At 35.7% G+C, this 24,915-nt stretch overlaps 1 protein-coding gene across 1 annotated transcript in view; it reads left to right on the plus strand.

Annotated features, from left to right (window-relative positions):
- The window catches only part of RFX6 (regulatory factor X6), a 59,284-nt gene that overhangs the window by 29,751 nt on the left and 4,618 nt on the right, over positions 1-24,915 (plus strand). Inside the window, exons 7-17 of the mRNA XM_014866210.3 lie at positions 7,760-7,867; positions 11,457-11,534; positions 11,664-11,777; positions 13,897-13,946; positions 16,626-16,785; positions 17,707-17,851; positions 19,180-19,289; positions 20,233-20,350; positions 21,805-21,927; positions 22,567-22,773; positions 23,843-24,355. Coding sequence (XP_014721696.2) covers positions 7,760-7,867; positions 11,457-11,534; positions 11,664-11,777; positions 13,897-13,946; positions 16,626-16,785; positions 17,707-17,851; positions 19,180-19,289; positions 20,233-20,350; positions 21,805-21,927; positions 22,567-22,773; positions 23,843-24,355 — 1,726 coding nt within the window. The remainder of the gene's footprint in view (positions 1-7,759; positions 7,868-11,456; positions 11,535-11,663; positions 11,778-13,896; positions 13,947-16,625; positions 16,786-17,706; positions 17,852-19,179; positions 19,290-20,232; positions 20,351-21,804; positions 21,928-22,566; positions 22,774-23,842; positions 24,356-24,915) is intronic.

Raw genomic sequence — 24,915 nt, forward strand, 5'->3', positions numbered from 1 at the left:
TCCTTCCATTGTAGGAGTAAATCTCACTTGGTCAGGTTGTATAATCCTTTAATATGCTGTTGAATTCAGTTTGCTGGTATTTTTGCACCAATGTTCAAAAGGTATATTGGTCTGTAGCATTATTTTCTTGTAGTGTCTTTGTTTGACTTTGGTATCATGGCAATTCTGGCCTCATAGAATGAGTTAGAAGATGTTCCTTACTCTTCAGTTTTTTGGGAAACTTTAAGAAGGGATTGGTTTTAGTTCTTTATATGTTTGATACAATTCACCAGTGAAGCCATCAGGACCAGAGCCTCCATTTGCCAGGAGATTTTTGATTACTGATTGAATTTCCTTACTAGTTATAGACTGATTCAGATATTCTATTTTCTTGTGATTCAGTCTTGGTAGAATTTGTGTTTCTAGGAATTTATTGGATTCATCTAGATTATGCAATTTGTTGGTGTACAACTGTTCATAGTACTCTCTTAGAATCTTTTTTTTTTTCAGTACTCTGTAGTCTTTCATTTCTGATTTTAGTAATTTGAGTCTTCTCTTTTCTTTTTTCAGTGTATCTAGCTATGGGTTTGTGAATTTTATCTTTTTGAAGAACCAACTTTTGGTTTTGTGGATTTTATTTATCAATTTTTTATTCTCTGTTTCATTTATTTCTGCTCTAATCTTTATTATTTCCTTCCTTCTGTGCACTTTTGGTTTAGTTTGTTCTCATTTTTCTAGGTCGTTAAATTGTAAATTTAGGTTATTGATTTGAGGTCGTTCTTATTTTTTAATGCAAGCATTTATGGGTATAAATTTTCCCCTTAGCACTACTTTTGCTGTGTTCTGTAAGTTTTGGTGTGTAGTATTTCCATTTTTTTTCCATCTCTAAGTATTTTCTAATTTCTCTTATGATGTCTTTTTTGATCTATTGGTTGTGTAGAGTATATTGGTTAATTTTCACAAATTTGTGAATTTTTTCAGTTTCCCTTCTGTTATTGATTTCTAACTTCATCCCATTGTGGTCAAAGAAGATAATTTATATGATATGTATCTTTTTAAATATGTTGAGACTTAATTTGTGGCCTAACATATGGTCTATCTTGGAAAATGGCCTATGTGCACTTGTGAGGAATACATATTCTGTTGTTGTTGAGCAGAGTGTTCTGTATATGTCTATTATATCTAATTGGTTTATTGTAGTGTTCAAGACTTCTGTTTCCTTACTTATCTTCTGTCTGTTTGTTCTATCTATTATTGAGAGTGGAGTATTTACATCTCCAACTGTTATTGTACAACTGTTCCTTTAATTCTGTCAATTTTTGCTTTATATATTTTGATGGTCTGTTATTAAATATGTAAATGTTTATAATTGTTATAGTTGCTTTATTGAACTTTTAATTAATATATAATGTCCTTTCTCCTATAAAATTTTGTGATTTAAAGTCTATTTTATCTGATATTAGTGTATCCCCCTCTGTTTTCTTTGGGTTACTGTTTGCATGGAATATCTTTTTCCATCCGTTCACTTCCAACCTATTTGTGTCTTTGGATCTAAAGAGAGTCCCATATAGACAACATATAATTGGATCATGTTTTTTTTAAGGTATGCTTTATTATGTTTTTTGGTGAGGAAGACTGGCCCCGAACTAACATCTGTTGCCAGTCTTCCTTTATTTTTCCCGCAAAGCCCTAGTACATAGTTGTATATCCTAGTTGTAAGTCCTTAGAGTTCTTCTATGTGGGATGCCACCACAGTATGGCTTGATGAAGAGTGTGTAGGTCCACACCCAGGATCAGAACTGGTGTACCCCAGGCCACCAAAGCAGAGTGCATGAACTTAATCACTACACTGCTGGCCAGCCCTTGGAATCATGTTGTTTTTTCCCTTCTGCCAATGTCTGTTTTTTGATTGGATAATTTAATCAGTTTACATTTAAAGTAATTATTGATAAGGGGTGACTTCTTTCTGTCATTTTATTATTTGTTTTCTATATGCCTTATTGCATTTCTGTCCTTCATTTCCTACATTACTGTCTTTTGTCTTTAGTTGATTTTTTGTAGTGAAACATTTTAATTCCCTTCTCATTTGCTTTGGTGTATATTATATAACTATTTTATTTTTGGTTACCATGGGGATTACTTTTAATATCCTAAAGTTATAACACTCTAATTTGAGTTTATTTCAATTAAACTTCAATAATGTACAAAACTCTACTCCTTTGCAGCTTTATCCTTACCCCTTTCAGTTATTGATGTCACCAAATTACATCTGTATAAATTGTGTATCCAAAAATACACACTAATAGTTTTTTTATAATGCATCAGTCTCTTAAATTATGTAGAAAACAAAATGTGGAGTTACAAGCCAAAGTTACAATAATCTGAGCTTTTAGACTAATGATTGTTTTTAAAAGAAATGTATTAGTCTCTTCCAGCAAAATAAAAAGTGGAGTTACCACTGTTTTTACAATAATAGTAGCTTTTATAATTGCCTACGTATTTACCTTTACTGGGATTTTTATTTCTTCATGTGACTTTGAGTTACTGTCTTGTGTCCTTTCTTTTTACCCTGTTTCACTTCCTTTAGCACTTTTTGCAGGTCAGATCAAGTAGTAACAAACTCACTCAGCTTTTGTTTATCTGTGCATATCTTAGTTTCTCACTTTTTAAAGAAAGTTTTGCTAGGTATAGGATTTTTGATTGGCAGTTTATATCTCTTAGCCCTTGGAATGTATTAGCCTGGTCGCCAAAGTTTCTGCTGAGAGATCTGCTGATAATTTCATGGAGGACCCCTTGTATGTAATAAGTTGCTTCTCTTTTGCTTCTTTCAAGATTCTCTCTTTGTCTTTTCAAAGTTTGATTATAATGTGTCTCAGTGTGTGTCTCTTTGAGTTCATTGTACTTGCAGTTTGTTGAGCTTCTTGAATGTTTATATTCATGTCTTTCATCAAACTTGGGAAGTTTTCAGCCATTATTTCTTCAAAGAATTTCCCCTCCATCTCCCCTCCTTTTCCTTCTGGGACTCTCACAATGTGTATGTTCGTCTTCTTGATAATGTCTTACAGGGTGCTTGGATTCTGTTTACATTTCTCAATTTTTTTTTCTTTCTGTCCCTAAGATTTGATCATTCCAATTGTTCTTTCTTCAAGTTCTCTGATACTTTCTTCTGTCTGCTCAAATCTGCCTTTGAATCCCCCTAATAAATTTTTCGTTTCAGTTATTGTACTTTTCAGCTGTAGAATTTCCTTTTGGTTTCTTTTTAGGTTTTCTCTCTCTTTATTGATATTTACATTTTGTTCATATATCATTTTCTTGACTTTGTCCATGTCTTATTTTAGTTCTTTGAACATCTTTAAGACAGTTGTTTTAAGATCTTTGTCTGTAGGTCTGCCATCTAATCTTTCTCAGTGATAATTTCCGTTGGTTTATTTTTTCCCTTAAAATTGGCTATATTTTCCTGTTTCTTTGTATGCCTTGTGATTTTTTTATTTAAAACAACATTTGAATCTAATAATGTTCTAACTATGGAAATCTGATTCCCCCCATTCCCAAGGTTTTGCTTTTTGTTTTGTTTTATTTTTTATTGTTTTATGCTTTTTCCATGCCAAGATCAGCCTGAGGTGTAAACTTAAGGTCTTCTCAGCTCTTTTCTGAGCCTGCACCTTTCCCTGGGTGTGCTCAGCAATATTCTAATTTCTCTCATATAGGCAGTTGCCTTTGCATGTCCTAGTCTTGAATGTCTAGTTCTCAAAAGAGGGAAAAAAAGAAAAGAAAATGAAAGAGAGCAAAAGATGCCAATCTTTTAAATCCCCTAGAAGTCATGTCAGCCAGAGATGGAGGACCTTGCAGTAGTTGGAGGTGGGGATGCAAAAGTGATTCCCTGCCTCTGTGTCTGCACCTCCATGATCAGAATCAGCAATCAGTGATCAGTCACAGGCCCTCAATATTTGGAGCTCAAGATCCTTGTTACCCACCCTGGCTCCCACGAGCTATGAGCAAACTGCTAGTGCAACTTGCACACTGCCTGCTATGGGCTGCAGGAGGGGGATAGTAGCTGTTACTGGGCTAGAGCTGAAATTGGCCAAAACTAACTGCAGTTTACCATCCAAGCCTTCCTCTTGAAGTCTTCAATAGACTCCAGAGTTTCAAAATAGTTACATCAGACAGATCCTGCCAGTGCAATTGTTGTCTTAATGGGGAGATAGACTTCTGGTAGTTCCTACTCCACCATCTTTCCATAATCTTCCCCCGTAATTGATTTTTGAGTGTGATATGAGATAGGAAGCCATTTTTATCTCTGGTAATCTGCAATACTAATTTTATCATGTACACGAGGGCCATTTCTGGGCTATCTCATTCCAATGTTCTTTTAGCCTATCCCTATGCCAATATCAGTTTTATTTACTAAAGCTTTATAAGACATCTTGGTATCTGGTAATGCAAATCTTCTTGCCAGATTCTTTTTCATCAGGAGTGTTGTGTCTATTCTTGGTCTTTTGCATCTCCACATGCATTTTAGAAACAGCTTGTTAAATTTCACAAAAACCTGGTCGAATTTGATTGGAATTGCATTGAGGAAATAGATTAATTTGTGTTGAACTGACGTTTTCACAACATTGAAACTTCTTATTCATAATTTCTTTAATACTTTTTAATAAAGTTTAATCATTTTCTTATAAATGTTTTGGCACTACTTTGTTAAACTTATTCTTAGGTATCTTCTAATATTTGTTGTTATTTTATGCAGAATCTTTTTTATTGCTTGTTCTTAATGTTTGTTCCTTGATTTTAGAAATTCAGTTGAGTTTTACATTGATCTTGTATCTAGCAACTTTATTAAAAGTCTCTCTTGTTAATTGTAACAATTTTTGTGCAGGTTGTTGTAGTTTTTCAATGTAGTCAACCATATCAGTTGAAAATAAGGCTAGTTTTTTCCCTCCTTTTTGATATTTAATCTTTCATTACTTTTTCTGTTCTTACTGCTCTGGCTATTAACTCTAATATGATGTTGAATAAAAGAATTGAGAGTAGACAACTTTATCTTATTTGTGATTTGTGTTTATAGTATTTTACCATTTAGTATGGTATTTGCTGTGGACTTTTGAAAGATGTTCTTTATCGAATGATTAATGAAGTTTTCCTCTATTTCTAACTTAGGGAGAGAGAGAAAGGGAGACAGAGGGAAAGAAATGACTGGTAGTTAAACTTTAAACAAATGCTTTTTGTGCATCAGTTGAGATCATCATATAATATATAGCATTCTCTTTTTTTTCTGTTAGTGTGGTGAATTTAAACCTAATTTGGCTATAGTCATTCTTATACACTGCTAGATTTGGTTTTCTAGTATTTTGTTTAGTACTATTTCAAGTATGATAATAATCAAGATTGGCCCACAATTTTTCTTTCTTTCTCTATCCTTATCTAGTTCAAACATAAAAGTTTTCAAATGAAAAAGATCCTTCTTTTCCATTGTCTGAAAAATTCTTTTAAGTGTGAAATTATCTGTTTCCTGACTGCTTGATAAAACTCACCTGTTAAATCTTCTGAGCCTGTTTTTCTTTTCCTTTATGGAAAAATTTTTTTTTAAAGATTTTATTTTTTTCCTTTTTCTCCCCAAAGCCTCCTGGTACATATTGTATATTGTATATTGTATGTTGTATATTCTTCATTGTGGGTCCTTCTAGTTGTGGCATGTGGGACGCTGCCTCAGCATGGTTTGATGAGCAGTGCCATGTCCGCGCCCAGGATTCGAACCAACAAAACACTGGGCCACCTGCAGTGGAGCACGTGAACTTAGCCACTCGGCCACAGGGCCAGCCCCTATGGAAAGATTTTTGATTGGTAATATTTGTTTCGTGGAAAGGAGACTGTTCTCATATTCCTAACTTAAATTTAACACAATACATTGCATTGTCATTTTTTTTCTTGAAGAAAATTCTCCCTGAGCTAACATCTGTTGTCAGTTTTCCTCTAATTTGTATGTGAGCCACCAGCACAGCATGGCCACCGATAGATGAGTGGTGTTGGTCCATGCCTGGGAACCAAACCTGGGCTGCCAAAGCAGAGCATGCTGCACTGAATCACTAGGCCACCAGGGCTGGTGCATCACTATGTGTTGTCATTTTTTGGTTTATATTTCTCATCTCACCAAATTACATCTTGGGTAAATAAACATGATTTTCCACCTGAGAGAATAGGTAAAAGAAAAAGTATAAACTTTCCCAAAATTAGAATTTAGGTACATTTTTGTTATGTTTATCTGTCAAATGTTAGTTTCATATTTTGCCAAACTTTTTCCTTGAAGATTAAACATTTTATTTTCTTGCATTCTGTCATTTTCCCTACTTATTGACATTATCATTTTTTGACAGTGCAATGATAGTTATTGTTTATAAATGACAAACCCAAAACACTGAAAGTCTTTGAAGCATATCTTGAATTATTAAGACTGATTAAATAGAGTGGATTTGGATTAACTATGCTTTTATATCACTTTATGATAGTAAATTTATATAGTAATTATTTATTAATTTCTTAAAAATAGCTAATCAGAATAATTATTCTTTGTCTATATTTGAAAATAAAGGTTAACAAGGCTAAAGCTTAAAACAGAATCTGAAAGAAATAGATTTCCATGGCACTCTTAGTATGAAATTTTTTTGAAAGCATATATCAAATCAATCAATAAGAAATCAGTGTTTCTAAAGTATCTGGTGTTTAAGGACTCAAAAGTCCTCCTAACTTCTCAATCCTTCATGATAAATCTACAAAGGTTGGGAATGGTAAGACAGGGTGGGAACCCAACCTACCTATGTCAGTAATAAAGCTTTTGTCTAGCAAACATCTTCAATATGACAAAGACAAAGAAACGAGTATCTAGAAATGCATATGGGAAAACTATGGAAAAGAATGAAATTTGGTCCCTGCCAGGAATACTTTATTTCCTTTATACCATACTTACAATTTCATTCTTTGCCCAAACTTTTGATGACAATCTAGTTTGTTAAAATTTTGTTTGTTGTGCAGGAACAAACAGCTATGACCTGAAAGGCTGATTTGCTGAGGCTCTGGTTCTGCCATGAATACGCATTCTCTCTTTCTGGGGGGGTTTTGTGCAGGTGAATCAGCACTCCAGCATTATATATTATTTGCTATTTGTCACTTTTTCTAATTTTCTGAAAACTGCTGGAGGTGTACTTTCCCCAAAGGATTCAAAAGAACAGCAAATATCTGAACTTAGAGTCGGGGAAAGTTGAGGTGGGAAAGTCCAGAGTCCTAGTCTGGGAATCAGAAGACTTAGATTCTAATCACAATTCTATCACTAATTATCTCTGAGACTGAAAAAATTAATTAACTTCTTATCGCTTCATTTACTTAATCCATAAGGCGGGGGGTGGATTTGTCAATTCCTGAGCTTCTTATAGTTAAAATAATTTCAATAGTTCTAAAAGTACATCTTTCAAAACTATGCCAGTAACAAAGGTGAACTAAAATTAAATCTCTAAAAGTTGTGAAAATGGACACATGTTCAAACTAAAATTCAATGTAATAGGGACAATATCCCGACGATGAAACTATTTATAGTTTGGAAATAATAATTTTGCTGACATGTCTAGTTTATTTCAGTTATACCGTCTAAACACTTTATCCAATCTCCTTAATTCCTCATGATTTGCAAGATTAAGAAGAATGAAATTTTATGGGTTTCTATTTATTAGAATTTTATTTTGGAACCATATGTTGATAATGATTTGCTTCTTTTCATTTTTCTAAATTATAGGGTGGCTTCACTCGTAAATATTCGCTTAGCTCAAAAACTGGAACGCTTCTTCCAGAATTCCCCAGTGCTCAACACCTTGTGTACCAAGGATGCATTTCTAAAGACAAGGTATCAATTAAAGATACTTCTGTATTGATTTTCTGATATATTGGTTCCATATCTCAGTTTGCTGGAAATCTCATGGTACTTGCAGGAAGCAGTCAGAAATCTGCATAATCAAACATAATTGACTGATTTATAGGAGGGACAAACGTTTACTAACATCGATTAAACACTTTCCAATTAATTATTTACCATCTTCATGATAGTATGTAATCAGAAGGTTGTCAAATAAACCTCAAAAGACTGAAGATTATTTTTTATTTAAAACTCATTATCAAGGAAGAAAATATAAGAATGTGTCTCTCACACGCAGTTTCTTTAATTGCCTGCTTTGTTTTGGATTAGCTCTATCTAATTTCAGTAAATAGTCATCAAGCACCGCTCTAGGACAGAACTTGTTCCCATCGCTGAGGGAGAGATACCTAGATGAATGCAAAGACTACACTAGATGAGCACAAATTTCCTTTCAATTCTAAAATTCTGTGCTCTCTTACACTTGCAATTTTTTTGAAAGTTAAGGAGGAAACATTTTCATAGGATTCAGTTTATAAATAATTCTCCATATGGCTCTTCAATGCTTATGTAATAAAGTCTGAGTTTAAATCCTCCTCTATTTCTGAACTTCTAGAGTCATTTGCTGGGTACCTACTGGCTGACTAATAGCAGGATCCATTATTAAATCAGGGCATAATGATTTCTACATTCTTTCAACTAAAGTTCACTTTTTATTATCATTTGAGGAGGACACGTTTCATAGAATACTGTCAGTTCATATTTTTGAGGTGCAAAGACAGAGGAATATGATTGACTAATGTCCAGCTGTGTTACTTTAGTAGTGAGCTTTCTGTAAAAACTGGAAATAAAAATAACACATTGATAAAAAGGTCTATTGATAGAAAAATAGATGCATAGTTCATTCTGATGATAGACTTACTCTCCCAGTTAAGAATAGGCAGAGTGTTGAAGATAATTCTCAGATGCCGATTCCAAGCAAGTCTCCTGAAATATGTCCACTTCCTACTATTCTCCTCTCCCTTCGCATTTCTCAGGGTTATCACATCATTTTTTAACCTTATAAATATAATGTGTGATCTTATGACTTCAGATTTGAAACACTTCTGGTAAATGTTAACATGTGAGGCATTTCATGGAGAAACCTTGGAAATCAGTGGGACCTCGGGGAACACAGTTCTTCTGGGGAGGGTATTGTTGGATCACTTTTGTGGAGAGGATTGCTTACATGCAAACATATCATGAAGATGTTTACTGTGTAAATATACGTGGTGAGAGAGAGGGAGATGAAGAGGGCAAGAAAGAAAAAAAGAGAGAGGAGGAACATGTTCCAATAGTTTATTTCAGTTTCTCTGCTAGCCTCCAAGGAATTCCTTACCTGTCAACTTGAAAAACTGGTCTGTAGGTCATTTGTCATTCAGGAATCAACAGGCTTAAATAACCCCTGGTTTCTAAGTTTATTCTAGTGGTCCCCTTCGTGAGCACCAACACTAACATCCCTTTTTGTCCCTTAAGGACAACTGGGCCCTGCCTTTCACCTTCTTAGCCAGTAGCCAAGTTCCCTAGATAGCTTGTCAGTTTCTAGAAAGAGGTGTTGGGCTGAAACTAAGCACTATAAGCATGTGCTTTCTTGAGATAGAAAGGATGGAGGCTGCCCAGTGAGAAGTTGACCCCAGTGAGGGGTGTTCACTGAGGCTGAGGGGACTGCTTTCTGCCTCATCATAGTGTGTCACTCAAGGCACTTGTCACCTCCAACCACATGCTCACTGACTTTACTGGAAATAAGCCTTGCCTCTGCTCCTGCCCTCTATAATGTGATGTCTCTTCTCAGAAAATTGAGCAAAATTATGTTTCTAAAGAATGCTAGGTGTACTACAGTGAAAATGTATTGTCCTAAGACTATGCAAATATTGAATAAACAAATGAAGTACCAGTGGTAGGTTTAAAAATTTGGATGATTTCTGTATAAATTTTGACACAAATAAATGGAAATACTTGTGAACATAAAAGCTTACTTGTTCTTTAGTAGGTTTCAGGGCTCAAAGGGTTAATTTTTGACAACAGTTATGAATTCTTTTCTAATTCTTTTCTATCTTTCATGCTGTCCTTATCCTCATTTTAAAAATATACATCTTGGCAACCCATCTAAAAATATAATATCGTTGCTTAAAGTATAGAACACGTCTAAATTGTATTAAATGGTGACATATCCTGCTACAGATGACATATCCTACTACAGATGTCTTATAGTTGACATACTTGCTTGGAGGTAGATTGGTAATTTGCATGTCATCATTACATAGTTTTGAGTTAAACCACAAAGATGTGTGCTGTCATAGGGCTGCAGGAGTAAAAGTTGGAGAACAAAGGGTTAGGGTAGGATGCCCCCATCACCATCACCACCCTATTTTATCCCATACTATTGGTATAAAAATAACTAACATCAGTCAATTTCTTAACATGCATTATGGATTACTCCAACCACTTTGCATTTGTTAATTCATTTAGTCCTCGTAACAACCCCGTTCAATATTTACTGTTATTATCATCTGCATTTTACAGATGAGGAAATTAAAACACACAAATGTTAAGTAGCTTGGCCGACATTGCATAGCTAGTAAGTGGAATTAGAGCTGGCATTTGAATCCAGGTAGTTTCAGGGTAAAGCTCACGCCTTTAACCTGTAAGCCGTGCTCCTATTCACATGGGCCACACAATTAGTAACAAGTAGGGAGATTTCTAGCATACGAAAGAAAGAGTTTTGAATTTAAGTACTGTTAATTTGCTACAATATTATGTAGTTCTAATTTATTGCAAATTTTAGAATATGTTTAACATTTTTTAACTACGCAATGCAAATATCTGTGGTAACTTGCAAATAGAAACTTTTCATAATAGACATTCAGTGTTCAAATCTTTTTTGGGTAAATGAGTCATTTGATATCATTAGTAATTTTAGGTGATAATTAGTAAGGTCTTACTGTGCACCAGGCACTGTTCTATGTGCACCACGTTTTATTTTATTTAATCTTCTTAACACCATATGCATAATATGTTATTACCATCCTACTTAAAGATAATAAGCCGAGGGTTCAGAGACTAGGCAACACATGCAAGGCAGTGCAGTGGAGCTGGGCACTCAGTTTTATTTGACTCCAGAACCAAAACTGAGGACCACCATGCCACACTGCCCAAGCACTCACTTAATAAGACTGTGTGAAGAGTTGCTATGTTTTACCATTTTTTTTTACCATTTTACATTTATTTCTCCAATCAAAGGTAATTTTCTTATTAGGCAGAAAATTATACAGCTTTGGCCCATAGCTCCCTGTACAGTCACCTTTCTCATTGTTCTTATTATACTGTAATTGTTCATTTGCTTGCCTTTCTTCTTCCCAAGGCAGTAAGCTCCTTGAAATAAGAATCATGCCTTTATTTTTGATCCCACAGCATTGAGCACAATGCCTGGTACATAACAAGAGCTTTATAAATGAGTGCTGAATGAATGAACAAATGAAGGCACGAACAAATGAAGGCACTGTTGAAAGGATGCTTTGGTTAATCTTTTTCTTCCTTGAAATAGGTTGATACCCTCATAATGATGTATAAAACTCACTGCCAGTGCATCCTGGACAATGCAATTAATGGAAACTTTGAAGAGGTAAGAGTGGCAAAGAATTCTTTGCTGACTATATATATATATATATATATATGCTTTCTTGTCTTGTTCTTTATATGAGTTCATGTTAAGGAAAAATCTTAATGTACGTACTCTTTGCTCTGCAACTAGATCCAGCATTTCTTATTACACTTTTGGCAAGGAATGCCTGATCATCTTCTTCCCCTGCTTGAAAATCCTGTTATCATTGACATCTTCTGTGTTTGTGACTCAATTCTTTATAAGGTAAGCTCTTTGGGATATCTTAAACATGAACCATATATTTATTTAAAGAGCATTCTATCTAAATTTTTGCATTATTTTTCAATAAATTTGTTCTTTCTGGGTGGAGATACACTACTAATTTTTTTTCTTATGAGAAAGCAAGCAGTTTAATAGTGTATGTATTTTAAGGTAAGTTTACATTAAGTAAAACAGAATCAACTTCTGTTTACAGCTAAGAATGATTCTAATGTGACATACTCATACATGAAAACTTAGTTAATTTTTATTGACTGTTTTTAAGGTGTTTTCAGAGTAAATAACATAATGGCTTTTTCACAATATCAGTGTTTTGGGGAAAAGCAGAATTAAGCACTCTTACAGGATTAATAATTTTAAGATATTGGAAATCTCTAGCTTTAATGCATTAATGTCTAATTCTGTTCTCAAACTGAATAAAATTCTTCAAGTGTCTATAGAGGATCATGAAGACTCCCTGAACAAAGATGAGCTGGTTAGCCTTCTAGCCAAGCATTTAGCTGGGCAGGAAGAGAAGTTAATTCCCCGACCTGCTCCCTAGTTAGAAGAGCAACAAGGTGCAAGCTGAGGGAGAAAACTGTATTGCAATCTGGGTATTTTAAAGTGAGTTCACCACATTTACTTGTTATATTGTCATAAGCAGAAACAAAAGCTTTCCTTTTAAAACATAATCTGAATTAGCAGGAAAACCCAAGCTGGAACCCTGTTAAGCATTTAGGAAATAAATCCTTCTAAGTTAGTTACTATGATTAGGTTCTTAGGTTTGCAGAGAAGTGAGGCAGAAACTAGATATACTCAGTCCAGAAGCAACTTTGCACACCAAGAACTTGTAGGTAGGCTTGAACCAGAAGGGGGGCACCCATGTGTTCATCCTCTGTGATGAGTTCTCCCTCACCACGGGATAAGAGAATGGAGGCCTAAGTGCGTATATTCTTTACCTTTAAAGTGAAAGTTGAAGAATGACAAAAGAGAGAGAGGATTGTCTCATTTTTCTGGGTTGAATAAGAATGTCGTTATTTAAAGAGAAAGTGTTGGTTTGTACTAACTGATTGTCTGCAATGTCTAAGCCTCAAGGAAATAACCAGAAGGGAGAAAGAAGGTGACTCCAAGAGAGGGTATAAGAAAAGACCTGGGGGTCATGCACACACATTTACCGCCATCAGGGTAACACTGTCTGGACTGTCACTCACCACCTGCAAGAAATATCCTTAAAGCATTTTTTTTTCCCAAATGGTCTATTTTTTTGAGTCCAACACAAAAATCCTGAGTTTAAGTACCTTTAAATAAATCAAATTTTCCCTTCTCACCATAGACCCAGGGAGGCACAGTGAGCACTGTAAATAGAGCAGTGTAAAATGAGCTTCTGCAAGATTTTCAGCCCATCTCTAGAGAGTGGTTAGCTTTTAGTCCATAAAACAGAGCATGATTCCCAAGGCCAGTTCATTGGTAACCAACATACTGGGCGTATACAATGCTGTCTCCTGTTTTACCATCTCATACACAAGGAATACAGGTATGCTTTGCTGGTAGGCTACACAGGCCTTTATAAATTAGTGTCTACCCACATTTTGAAATATCTTCTCCTCTAGACCCCTTTGTCCTCTTCCCCAGGCTGGCCCACTCGGTTTATTAGCCAGCCTAGTGGATGAGCACGGCTCCTATCCTGTCCGCTCCCCACCTCCTTCATTTATCATAGTTTTTCCTGAGCTGGGATCAGCCAGCACTATCGAATTTCTTCTTTCTGCTGGTCCTCATTAAGGTCCTACCCATCTCACCCACATTTAGGGCACAGTCCAGCCCTCTGTTTTCAGTATTCCTTCTTTTATAACCATTAACTCTCTGTACTCAGTGCATGAGTGTCACCTGCTTAATCTAGTATTGCGTGTTCTTAGATCTCCCTCTCCCCTTGTCTTTTATGCACACACTCACAAACACACACACAACTCACACGTACATTCATTTCAGAGATAAAAATATAACTTTAAGAAATGAGTTAACGTTATTCTCTAGAAAGCTAGGAATAAAAAGTAATTGATAAATAATGTGTCTTTCTATAGAAATACTAAGTAAGGATTTATGTTAACACTCTTTTGCTGTGATTCAGGTTCTTACAGATGTACTAATTCCTGCAACAATGCAAGAAATGCCTGAAAGGTAGGTTCAGTCAATAAAATATTATAATTTCTTAGTATAGGGTTTAACATTATACATTATACTAAGGGAAAACATTATACAGAAATTCATTCATTTACCAAGATTATTCTCCTGCTCCTTTCCCTTCGTATTAGCTGGAAGATATGTGCCTCAATCCTTATTTTCAAACCTCAATGAACAAAACCAATGGAACGATCCTGAAATCCTTTTAATTTGAGAGCTGCCCAAGTGAAAAATAAATATTTTAGTGTAGTTGACCTTCAAGATACTGAGAAAGTTCTTCAATGGAAACTGGCTAAAGGAAGATAAATGGGGATAATTGATGGAAAATAATCACAATAATAAAAACTATAAGGAAAATTATTTTATCTTTATTATTAACATTGGTCTTAATTGCAAAATCAGAAAGAAGCATAATGGAATTCCCACTTTCTTTTAACAAAGGAATAAGATCTCAAATTGAAATGATTCCTGAAGGTTCTTCACAGTCTTTTCTGATGGGAGAACAATAGAGACTTGGGAAAAAAAAAAGCCAGATTTTTTTTTTCTTTTTTAAAGATTTTACTTTTTCCTTTTTCTCCCCAAAGCCCCCCAGTACATAGTTGTATATTCTTTGTTGTGGGTCCTTCTAGTTGTGGCATGTGGGACGCTTCCTCAGCGTGGTTTGACGAGCAGTGCCATGTCCGCGCCCAGGAATCGAACCAACGAAACAGTGGGCCGCCTGCAGTGGAGTGTGAGAACTTAACCACTCGGCCATGGGGCCAGCCCCCCAGATTTTTTTTTTAAAACAAAGTCTAATGAAATAACGATATTTATTTTAGTACCTTGGGGCCCAAATACATGTAGGGTGGACATAGTTGGTGCTCAATAAATACATGATGATTGATAAAACCAATTTTATTTTTGATTTATTTTTTCCTCCAGGTTGTTTTATTTACTTATATAATAGTTGGCATTGGCCTGCTCAATGATTTCTTTTAATTATCCATATGTAGTCTTTAAGCATTAATCTGAGCTCTGAATTAGATACACTTAACACTTTTATGTCACAGCAGAATGGCTGTGCTTATTTAGTGGCAGGCATCCAGCCACGTGACTAAGAGTAATAGTACCTGATCTTTATTAAACACAATATTGGCTTTGAGACTTTACATAAATTATTTCACTTAATTCCTACAACCAGCCTGAAAGGGACTATTTATGTATTTATCTCTCAGGTATGCAAGTAGTTTATGATCACTGTAGAGAATGAAAAGCATGCATAAGTACATTTACAAACTCACTCAATCTCATTGCACTATTAATGTCTTAGGTTATTATCTCACAGACTTTTTTGTAGGAAAATCTATAAATATACATATTTCAAAAATGAAACTAGAGTATACTCATATAGGAACTAGAATACATTGCTATGGTAGAATACTATGAAAGTCTTTCCATGTCAACAAATATAGATCAACACTATCGTTCTAAACGATTGCATAGATTTCTAGCATCTGAAAAATACTTACTTTATTTAAGCAATTCCTTGTCATTGAACAATTGGAGTTTTGTAAACACAACTTGTCAGACTTTCCAAACTAGCTGTTGTGATCCCAAATTCACAAATGAGGAATCTGGGAGCAGAAAGAAGTTAATTTGCCCGGAGTCAGCTAATTAGTCAGAAGCAGAACCTAGATTTTAATTGAGGTATGTTTAACTCCAAACTCTGCCTATTCTTTTTCTGTACCACATCACTGTTCCCAACATATACACTATTCCAATTATATTTGGATCTGTGTTTGAGATATGATATGTAGATTGTTGACTGATTTTTAAATTTTAGTATGTTTTCATAATATATATACAACCAATATTTGTACTTTTCTAAGTAGGGTCCTATAATTAATAAATATTTGATAATTTATCCCACAGTTATATTTTGATTACAAGACTATGTTACTAGAAACTAATATTAAATACCTGAAATGATGTCATATGGTCCCAATGTGATGTCTCTCAAGAAGCCAATATATGCGAAATCAAGTGCACACTTACATTTTTCCAGAAATATTTTATAGAAAATTATTGAATTATGAGTTTAATATTAATAATAAAGTATTACTTATTGAGCACTCTCTACATGCCAGGCTTTAACCTGAGCGCTTTCCAAGAATTATGTCATATAATCCTCATAATAATCCTATGACACAGATACTATTCTCTCTCTCTTTTTTTTGTGCTGAGGAAGATTAGCCCTGAGCTAACATCTGTTGCTAATCTTCCTGGTTTTTTTCCCCTTGAGGAAGATTAGCGTTGAGCTAATGTCTGTGTCAATCTTCCTCCAATTTATATGTGGGTTGCCACCACAACATGGCTGACAGTGGTGTAGGTCCATGCCTGGGATCTAAACCCGTGAACCTGGGCAACTGAAGTGGAGTGCACTGAACTTAACCACTATGCCATGAGGCTGGCCCCTGCTATTCTTATTCCCATTTAACAGATGAGGAAACTGGAGCTTGAGGAGATTGAATATTTTGACCAAGATGATAAATGGCAGACATAGGCTAGGTCTATCTGACTTCAAAGTCATGTTCTTGGAATAATAGAAGACAGTATACCTCCATTAAACTACATTTATTTAATACGTGTTGAACAACTTAGCATTGAATACATAGTTGTTGTTGGTTTTTCTTGTAGCTTACTGGCTGACATAAGAAATTTTGCTAAAAATTGGGAACAGTGGGTTGTTTCATCCTTGGAAAACTTGCCAGAAGCTCTAACTGACAAGAAAATACCTATTGTGCGAAGATTTGTGTCTTCTCTGAAACGACAAACATCTTTCTTACATCTTGCTCAGGTATGTTGGTAAGGCACGGGTGTTTGAGTCTCTGAATCGAAAATGAATCATCTGACAGCAAAGACTGAGGAACTTTCAGAGACTGGACACTAAGTAGACAACAATTAAATGGAATGTGAGATCCTAGAGTGAACGCTAGAACAGAAAAAGGATATTAGTGTAAAAATTGATGAAATTCGAATTATGCCTGCAGTTTAATTACTAGTGTTGTACTAATGTTAATTTCTTGATTTTGGTAATATATAAGCTTAGAGAAGATGATAACGTTAGGAGAAGCTGGACAGAGAGCATCTGGCGATGCTTCACACTATCTTTGCAATTTTTTTGTAAATTTAAAATTTTTCCAAATAAGAAGTAAAAAAAAAAATCCCTTCTGAATGCGATGTAAAATGTAAAACTCTTATTTATCACATGAGTCCAATTAATAAAAATTAAGGTTGTAGCAAATGAACCTATGTGATATTTGATATTGTGAAACCCACAAACCCAACACATTTTAAACTACCTACTATTTGGTTCTCTTACGTAGGGAGAAAAAAAAGTAATTTTTAAATTAGGAATACATGTTTGTATATTGTTAAAATATACTCCCCCTCTCCTCAAATGATTGCTTGTTTTATGAAGGTTTCTAGCCCCCTAAATTTTTAAGGACTAGCTGAGGGTAGTTCCAGATAAGAAACATAACATTGTGAAATCCTTGTTTATGATGATAGATTAAAAAAAAGTCATCTTCTAAGTCCAAAAGTAGTTTTCAAAGCTTTAACAGAAATGATCATGACCCTTAGCTATTACTTTAAAAATAAGAAAACAGTTATTTATGATACTTTTCCTTCAAGAAACTATTTCTCTAGAAGCTAAAAGTTTCCTTTAGATAGACCATCACTGATATAGTTTAGTGTCTTTTTTACTTTCTTTATGCAGATTGCCAGACCAGCTCTCTTTGACCAGCATGTCGTGAATTCTATGGTATCTGATATTGAAAAGGTTGACTTGAATAGTATTGGATCTCAGGCCCTTCTCACTATTTCGGGCAGCACAGACACTGAATCTGATATCTACACAGAACGTGAGTCTTCTCCCTTTGTTTAGAGCAGGGTTTCCTAACGTGGGCGCTATTGACATCTTGGGCTGGATAATTCTTTGATAGTGGGAGAGGCTGTCCTATGCCTTGTAGGATATTTAGCAACATCCCTGGCCTCTACCCGCTAGATTCCAGTAGCAGCCTCCCCATAGGTGTGACAACCAAAAATGTTTCCAGACATTACCATTACATTATGTAACATTAATGTAATGTTTCCATTACGTTACTTGGACGCACATCTGTTTGAGAAACATTTTTAATAAAAATAATTTGTTCTCTATTTAAAAACAGTTGTACTTACTAATTATGGAAAATATTAAGAGGAAAATAAAAGTCCTCCATAAACTTATTGCCTAGAAATAACTAAAGTAGAAATAACCTGAAAATTATCAAAATGGTTTTTAAATTTTATGAGTTTTCTTTCAGTTTTATATTACATGTCTACAAATTTCCATGTGCTTTATGCTCTTGGCATCATATGGTATATGATGCAAATCAAAATGATATCTCAGCATGATACTGTTTTTCAAAGCAGAGACCCCCTGCTCAGACTGGACCATCTGACAGAACTTACCAGGCCAAAACACGTGACTAGACAACCAGGCACAATTTCCGAGGGCTAACAGCCCACTATTTCTCCCTCCCTTTCTCTCCCAAAAGACAAAAAATTAAAATTAAAAAAAAATGCAGCCACCTATAAGCCATAGCACAAATGACGGACTGTTCTCTGGCGACAGTCCAACCTCAGACCTGCTTTCTGTTTCCTGACATAAAATTATATTACTCTTTGAGATACCATAAACCTCAAACTCTTTAATAAAATGATAGTCCTAAACTGCCCCTTTAAATTTTACATAATAACATGATAAAAGGTCATTCATGTGACTCAGTTCTGCAGCGCAGAATTTAATTTTTGCTAAAGATAAAGGATATCTCAGAAAGCAGGAAATCAAAAAATTTAGCTCACTTCACTCATTAGCTTTCAGCTAATCTGTTGCACTTAATGAAAGCGTTAGATTCAAAATGAATAATCAACTATATAGACAACCTACTCTTCCCCAGTATATAAACCTATATTTCGGGATATACCAAGATACATGTGCTTATGATAAAAATTTTGAAGAGTAAAGTACTAAGGATTTTTTGTTATTGTTCCCGGGATATGAAATTAATTCCTTTAACACACTTAATCTACCTATCTTTCCCTTTTATGCTATAAAATCATTAATAATTTCTAGTTTAAGATTTTTTTCTTCGATTCAAAGTAGAGTGTAATATTCTGCTTTCTTTTTTCTTTCTCTTTTACATGGTAGACGACTCTATCACGGTGTTCCAAGAACTGAAAGATCTCCTTAAGAAGAATGCCACTGTGGAGGCTTTTATTGAATGGCTGGATACCGTGGTAGAGCAGAGAGTTATTAAGGTACTTTTCAATAACAAATTCAAAAAATAAATAAATGCTAAACTGGCTGTAACTTCTTGTATGGTGGTGGTAGGGGCGGGTGACAGGCTGTGTATGAAAATGATCTGAAAAGCTTTTGAAGCCCTACAAAGAAGGCAGCCCAAATATCAAAACTAGGACTTTGTCAGATTTGAGAGCATTGGGCGTATATTACATTCTATTTATCTTTTCTTGATGAAGGACTGCAAGACACTCTGCCTCCCCTGTCATCAATAAAGTTACAGCAGAGTAACTGTGAAAGATAAACTTGAAAACTGGAAAGATTCTGGCCCTTTTCTAAAAAGCAAGCTATCACAAGTGCTGAAAGAAAATACGGTTTTAAGTATTCACATTTTGAATTCCAGGAGCTCAGTATTTTGCGTTTTGTATGTGGTTTCTTCACCTCTTTCAGTTAACCTTGAAGTCATCCATCATGAAACAAGGCAATAAGAACAAATATATCCATCACTAGCTGGTGTTAGCCATGCCATATCAAGGAAGCCAGTTCTAGTGTAGGGACTTTTTTTCTCCTGGAAGGAAAACAGATTATCATTCAAGACCAGAAGAGTCAGTTAATCATTCACAGAAATATATAACCCTTCCTTCACACTTCACCTTCTGTTCTTTTTAAAGTTCTGTCAAAGGAAAATCAGCAGATAAAATATTTTGTAAATTATTCCATTTTGTGGTACAATTTTATTAGGTAACAAACCATACAGAATAAAGATCTGTTAACCCTAAGAATGACAGCAAAGATGGACTCAAATTAAAATCCATGGACAGATCACTTTATTTGATGAAATAAATGACGTGTCAGCCATCTGTCCATTTGTCAAACAGTTTATCTATCTCTTGATTTTATGTAGGGTGCACGTAGTAAGGAGATGACAGATTTTACAGTTTCATTTTGTTCCTTTACTTTTAGACCAGCAAACAAAATGGAAGATCATTAAAGAAGAGGGCTCAAGACTTTCTGCTGAAGTGGAGCTTTTTTGGTGCTCGAGTAATGCATAATCTCACCTTGAACAATGCATCCAGTTTTGGTATCCTATGTGCTTTATAAAACTCTTCTTAAATGAATTACATCATTCATTCCCTAGTCATATTTCCTATCAGTTTTTAGACATGTGGCACCATCACTTCTCAAACCGTATCTGAATATCGAGCCAGTAAAACGGTAGTTATGAGCTTGGATTTGGGAGTCAGATCACGTGCAGTTAAATCCTCACACTGCTTCTCTCTGGTGTGGGCTTTACCCAAGCTAGGTGCTCACCATAGAAGGGAGAGAATATTCCTTTCATTGGGTTGTGTAGGCCTCTAATGAGATGATGTATATAAAGTGCATTGCCTGGCACCTGGTAAACACTTAAGGAATAGCAGCTATTATCATTACATTCCATCAGTGCTTGGATAAATTTTCTTTGTCAACAAGCAAATAAACAATAATTAATACATTATTTTCCAAAGGCACTATTCGTTGCAATATGGCAAATTTTGGTGTCTTTTCAGGGAACCCATGTAGCTTCACTCCAAGAATCAAAGAGCAAAAGACCTGCTCTCATGTTTCTGAGCCATCTTTCATAATCTATCTGACTTATGAAAAAAAATTGAGTCCTCAGCTTTTTAAAAAATCCAATACTTTCTTTTTCCTCAAATTTCTGGGATTCTCAGTTTGTAGTTATAATGCTATTTCATGGACAGTACTTCTGGATTTAGTAGTTGCATTTCAAGAAATCTTCAGAAGATAAAATAGATTGCAATCAATTAAATTGTTTTTATGTAATTTTCAATGGAGTTAGGTAAAATCAGTGAGCTTGTATTGAGGGCTCAACAAAATGTATTGTCTATTATTTGAAATATCTTGCTCATATTTAAGGTTTCTTAAACTATACAACATCGAAGCCTGACTTTATTGTGAAAAAAAGACTTGTGTGGGGAAATCTGTTGAATAGTTAAAAGATGTTTAAGGTTTTCCAGGACATCCTCCACGTGAAAATTACTCTTTTGCTTTTATCAAATCAAAGAGCATTTTGCTCCAGGTTAGAAAGACATCTTCTAACCTGATACCTTTTCAGACTATGTTGGCCGTTGTCTAATTATTTAGTAGAAAGTAAACAGAAATAGAGCAGAGTAGAGCTCATTCTCCCCGGGTTAAAGCTTATCACCCTGCAGTGTGTGCCCTCTTAAAGCATAAAGCGTGTCTCACTTTCATCCGTATTTTCCTTTGATGTAATTAGTGGCCAAAGAGCTGGCAGGACAGTACACACAGTGAGCTGGGCAGGCGGGACCCAGAAAGATTAGAGACCCAAGTTAAGCATGTTGGTCTTAGCAGGTCATTTAAAGTCCAACAAGTATTTGTTTATTTCGGTTGCTCCTTGTAAAGTGTTGCGAGATGGTCACAAAGATAACTTGACTTCTCTCTCTTTCTCTTTCCTTCTTTTTCTCTCCCTTATTTCTTCTCACAATGTCCTCTGCCCATTCCCCATCCATATGCAAGGTTCTTTCCATTTGATCCGAATGCTTCTCGATGAATACATTCTCCTGGCCATGGAGACCCAGTTTAATAATGACAAAGAGCAGGAGTTACAGAATTTATTGGACAAATATATGAAGAATTCAGGTAATTTAAAATATATATTGTGTTTTGCATATTGCTTTGTTTAAGAATTTATAAGCACACGTGTTAAGTGGGTTTATAACAGTCTCAGAGTTTTTCCCCAAACATGTCACTACTATGACAGTATACTAGCACTATTCAAGCACTATTTTTACTTTCCTCCATTAAGATATAGAGTAGTCAAAGTACTTCACTGGAAACTCTGAAGGATACAAATCTATCTTCTTAACTTCTGGAGAATTTAGAGAAAATTGGAGAGGCGACTATAATACAAAAAATAACTGTAATTCAAGACAATTGTCGTATACCACATTATAAATGGTATAGAAATAAGTTCTATAGGGGTTTAGAGAAGGAAGGGGACACATCTAATTGGGATGTGACGGCTTGCATTTTGAGGACTGTCCACTCCAGAGTGGTTTATTTGGTGCCCCTCAGAACACACCTACACCCACAAATATACACTTCACAAAAACCAGCACCACTGCCAAGACTAAAGATCTGCCAGCCTCGTTTCCCGTGGACATTTCTCAGGAGTTTCCAGATTTATGACACAACTCTAAAACATTTTCAGTTTCTTTTACTAGGGTTTATCTACTAGGAGAATGATGTTAGCTTTTCCGTTTAAAAAACTCTTTCCAGATGCAAGTAAAGCTGCCTTCACTGCTTCTCCAAGTTCGTGTTTTCTGGCCAACCGTAATAAAGGGAGCACAGTTTCCAGTGACACTGTGAAGAATGAAAGCCATGTGGAAACGACCTATCTTCCTCTGTCATCCAGTCAACCTGGAGACTTCTCTGCTGCTCTGCCCCCATTCCCTGCTGGGAATACAGACAACCTGCCGCTCACAGGTATGCCGTGAAACAACCAAGAAAACCACTTTGGCTTCATTACATCTCACAGGGGCCTATTCCTTTGTTTTCTTAAAACTGGTAACCTACAGGCATTCCAAGAATTAAAAAAGCTTATCTTAACTGACATCATAAAGCTTTGTGATATTTTTGTGATTTTTCAGCATTCGTCATTCACATTTTTATCAATACCGTTGTTAACATAGGCATCACACTTTGACGCACTCTCTTAGTTATATCAGAAGTACAAATAATCAGTTATCTTCATTTAGTGGAAGAAAAAATTAGATTGGATGTAATAAAACCTTAAGATGCTTTGAGAGTCAAAAGATTGGGCTGCTTAATTATTTTTGGCTTTTGAGGAGACTTTATTTTTCCTTCACTAAAAAATGGATTTGGCCATTTTAGGATAACTCTGACAATAATTTCCCTCTTTGGTCTAGGGTCCCCTTTGTGTCAATCTGAAGGATTAGTGGCTTGAACTAACTCCTAGATAATGCTTTAAGTCTGCCTATTGCCTTATGTCTTTTTAAAAATTCTTTTATATACATTAATTCATTGGACACACAGAATTTTAAACCTGGAAGGGCATTATAGTTCAGGGACCTAATTCCACCAATGGAAAATCGGAGACCCAGGGAGTTCGTGGCATTCATAACTCATTGCTCATCAATGGTATTTGCACGATGTTTTGAATTGGCTGCTTCGAAGCTATGGTCATGTTGACATTATTGCCTTTTTCTCTTACCCTAAAAATCAAACCATTTAACATTCAGCTTGTTTTTTAATTATGCAGAAATGTGAACAGCAGACCTCCTTGCTCTTCCCAAGCTTGAATTCTAACCATCCTCGTACCGTGAAAGCATGAAGCCATCCCAGGCTTTCTTCTATAGCCACTAACTCCAAAACTCTCCAATGCTGTGAAATATACATGTATCGTGATGGTGTTTTTTAAACTTATATTTTTGATGTTCCCCAGTTCTGTTATTTTTGGAGGGTAGGAATGAACTAAGTTGGAAAAAGATATATTAATATGCCACTAGTGAATGCTCTGGTAATTTTTTTCCAGGTCAAATGGAACTTTCCCAGAACACTGGTCATCTGATGACACCACCCATTTCTCCAGCCATGGTGAACCGAGGAAGTGTCATTAACCAGGGGCCAATGGCAGGAAGACCCCCAAGTGTGGGTCCAGTGCTGTCAGCCCCTTCACACTGCTCAACATACCCAGAGCCCATTTATCCTACTCTCCCTCAAGCCAACCACGAGTTTTATGGGACCAACTCTAACTATCAGACTGTGTTTAGGGCACAGCCTCACCCCCCATCAGGACTCTATCCTCATCGCCCCGAGCATGGTCGATGCACGGCCTGGAGTGAACAGCAGCTTTCTAGAGACTTCTTCAGTGGCAGCTGTGCTGGGTCTCCATATAATTCTCGGCCACCTTCCAGCTATGGACCATCGCCACATGGCCAAGATTCACACAGTATGCAGTTTTTAAACACAGGAAGCTTCAGTTTCCTGAGCAACACAGGGGCTGCCAGCTGCCAAGGAGCAACATTGCCTCCTAATTCACCTAATGGTATTGAAATGTTTAAAGAATTTTTCCTGGCTTTTGAGATGGCAATGAGACAGGATCAAACATTGAGTCCCACCTCTGCTGAGTGCCATGTCATCCCATGTAAAGCTTCTGAAGATCATGGAATCTTAGACATTTGGAGTTAATTTCTGCCACATACAAACATATCCCTACTTCTTGTGGCTTTCTTAAAGTTGCCCTTCTAAACGCCAGACTTGATGAAAAAAATATTATGTCAAACCATATGTTTGAGACCAACCTTAATAGCCCCAAAGAAGAGTGTTCTGTCCTTTGAAAATAATTTTAGTGAATAATATTTCTTCCAAAAAGCTAGCAGCAGATCTTAAAGATTAGGACCAAAATAGTGCCCCTTGTCAAGCTGATAAAACTCTTGAAGTTAGGGAGTTGGAAAGATTGTGGCCTTCTCCAAGCACCAAAATATGCTCTGTGTGTATGCTGCTCTGATGCCTCTCTCCCAAGGGTAAGCCAGTGCTTCTCCCAGAAACAAGAATCTGTAAATAGAATTGGTATTTGACAAGTAGTGTAATCTTTGTGAGAAGCCA

The sequence above is a fragment of the Equus asinus genome, chromosome 24 (genome assembly GCF_041296235.1).
Source record: "Equus asinus isolate D_3611 breed Donkey chromosome 24, EquAss-T2T_v2, whole genome shotgun sequence".
NCBI classification, from domain to species: Eukaryota; Metazoa; Chordata; class Mammalia; order Perissodactyla; family Equidae; genus Equus; species Equus asinus.